The sequence below is a fragment of the Amphimedon queenslandica genome, unplaced genomic scaffold, assembly GCF_000090795.2.
Source record: "Amphimedon queenslandica unplaced genomic scaffold, v1.1 AMPQUscaffold_6483_Cont21558, whole genome shotgun sequence".
Classification (NCBI taxonomy): Eukaryota; Metazoa; Porifera; class Demospongiae; order Haplosclerida; family Niphatidae; genus Amphimedon; species Amphimedon queenslandica.
In genome coordinates this window covers 1-1881 of record NW_003553225.1, presented here as the reverse complement: position 1 = coordinate 1881, position 1881 = coordinate 1, and the positions used below count along the sequence as shown (strand labels likewise).

General features: G+C 36.6%; 1 protein-coding gene and 1 long non-coding RNA gene across 2 annotated transcripts; both read left to right on the top strand.

The window, feature by feature from the left end:
• Positions 1-6: 6 nt before the first annotated feature.
• Positions 7-1678, top strand: LOC109592035 (uncharacterized; the record flags this gene model as incomplete). Its single annotated transcript, XM_020007611.1, has 5 exons — positions 7-18; positions 65-179; positions 1115-1233; positions 1291-1407; positions 1480-1678. Coding segments are annotated over exons 2-5 (490 nt in total), but the record flags the coding sequence as incomplete, so codon positions are not given.
• Positions 283-944, top strand: LOC109592036 (uncharacterized). The gene is made up of 2 exons (XR_002190133.1): positions 283-510; positions 645-944. It is a non-coding gene; the product is annotated as an uncharacterized LOC109592036 (long non-coding RNA).
• Positions 1679-1881: the final 203 nt, after the last annotated feature.

The window sequence follows — 1881 nt, the reverse complement described above, 5'->3', positions numbered from 1 at the left end:
TCCTTTGATCTTGATGAGGTGGGTGTGGTTCATTCTATTATTATTATTGATTGTTAGTTTATAGTTTCAAGATCACACTTTTGGACAGCTTGTGGGTGACGCTAGAAGTTTTTATTCATTTGAAATGTTCTTAGAAACTCGTAAAGAAAACGAAACCTTCAAGAAATACAATAAAGGAGGTGGGTGTGGTTTGTCCCATGATGACAACTCATAATTGTGTGATGGTGTTATAGCATAGATATGAGAGTAAATGAAAGGGATTGGAAACTATCATTCCTGACCGGCGATGTGGTTTTCGTCACCCCTGGTTATCTGGTTGGCAACGTCCGTGTTTATCTGCATTCCCCATCTCCTCCACAGTAGTTGTTGTGCAGAAAGGATCTCGAAGGAATATTGTGCAACTATTAGATAGCGCTTGCTTATGATATATCTTCTGTTCCACATAGAAAGTTTATGGCTACCTATAGCAAGGCTTTTGTTTCAATTGAGCTATTTTTCGACCAGTTATGGGTACACAAAGTCGGCATCTTTTTTGACACTTTTTCGCCTCTACAGCTTTCATGCTTTTGCTATTCTAGCAGTACCTCATATCATTCCATAGGTAATTGAAAGTTCTTTTATAGGTATTTTTCGACCAGTTATAGGTACACAAAGTCGGCATCTTTTTTGACACTTTTTCGCCTCTACAGCTTTCATGCTTTTGCTATTCTAGCAGTACCTCATATCATTCCATAGGTAATTGAAAGTTCTTTTATATTCTGACAAGCTTTTTAGAGTTTAGCTACAAATGTCTTCATTAGAGGGAGAAAACAGCAATTTTATGAGTAAAAGCGCTATAACACTCAAAATATTAATTTAAATATACCAAATAAATAATAATTAACAGTGCAAAACATTGAACTCCTTGATTGTCGAGTTTCTTTTTCATCAGAGCACTCTTCTTGGAGATATTCTAATTTTAATGGAAAAAATCAAGAATTTTGTGGTCAAAAGGTAACAAACCACCTAGTCAGCAATTTTTTTGCCTAGCAACAATACAATCAAATGGGATTATTGCTACGCCCACGCGGAAGTTTCCAATCCCTTTCATTTACTCTATTATTTATGGTTATAGGCATGAAATTAAAGATAATTGTGATTGATCTATCAATTGGTGAAGTGGCGGCACCAGCTGAACCAATAAGAGCAGAACAAGGTTGGACTGTTGGAGAATTAAAGCAATATATAGGAGAAGTAGGGACACAAACAACCATATTTGTTTACTTCTTTTTGTTCTTTCATTCTTCTCAGATATTCAATCTTGATCCTTCATGTATGAGGCTGGTCCTTGAGGTGTATAATGATGGTAGACATTTACCAAATGATGCTAGCTCACTAAAAGGAGAAGGACTCTACAGGAAGCACACAGTAAGACTATTATTATTATTTTAATTTTTACAATATGTACATGTACATTTACTTCTTCATTCTCTCTTGTAGCTATTTGCTGCCTCTGATTCTGAAGATTATGAGAGACAATACAAAGAGAGTTCCATATACAGACACGTTGAAGCTCACGTCAACTCGATACTACTAAACATTACAATGCCTCCTCTACAGGAACCCACACCAGCCCTTCAGCCTGAAGCCCTTCCCAATCAACAGCATTGTACAATTCCTACATACTTCAAACTTGGAGGTAATATTAATGCATAGATTTTATAACTACATAACATGGATTGGAAACTGATCACGTGATCCCATTCAAATCAATGTAAGTGGGCGCGGACAGACTTTGTAATCATCTTTCTCTTAATCTCCTTCGGCTGGCTTTGTTGAAATGGCCAAGAGAACTGCCTGATTATATGTAGCTGGAAGCAAACTTCAAGCCAATTATATAGC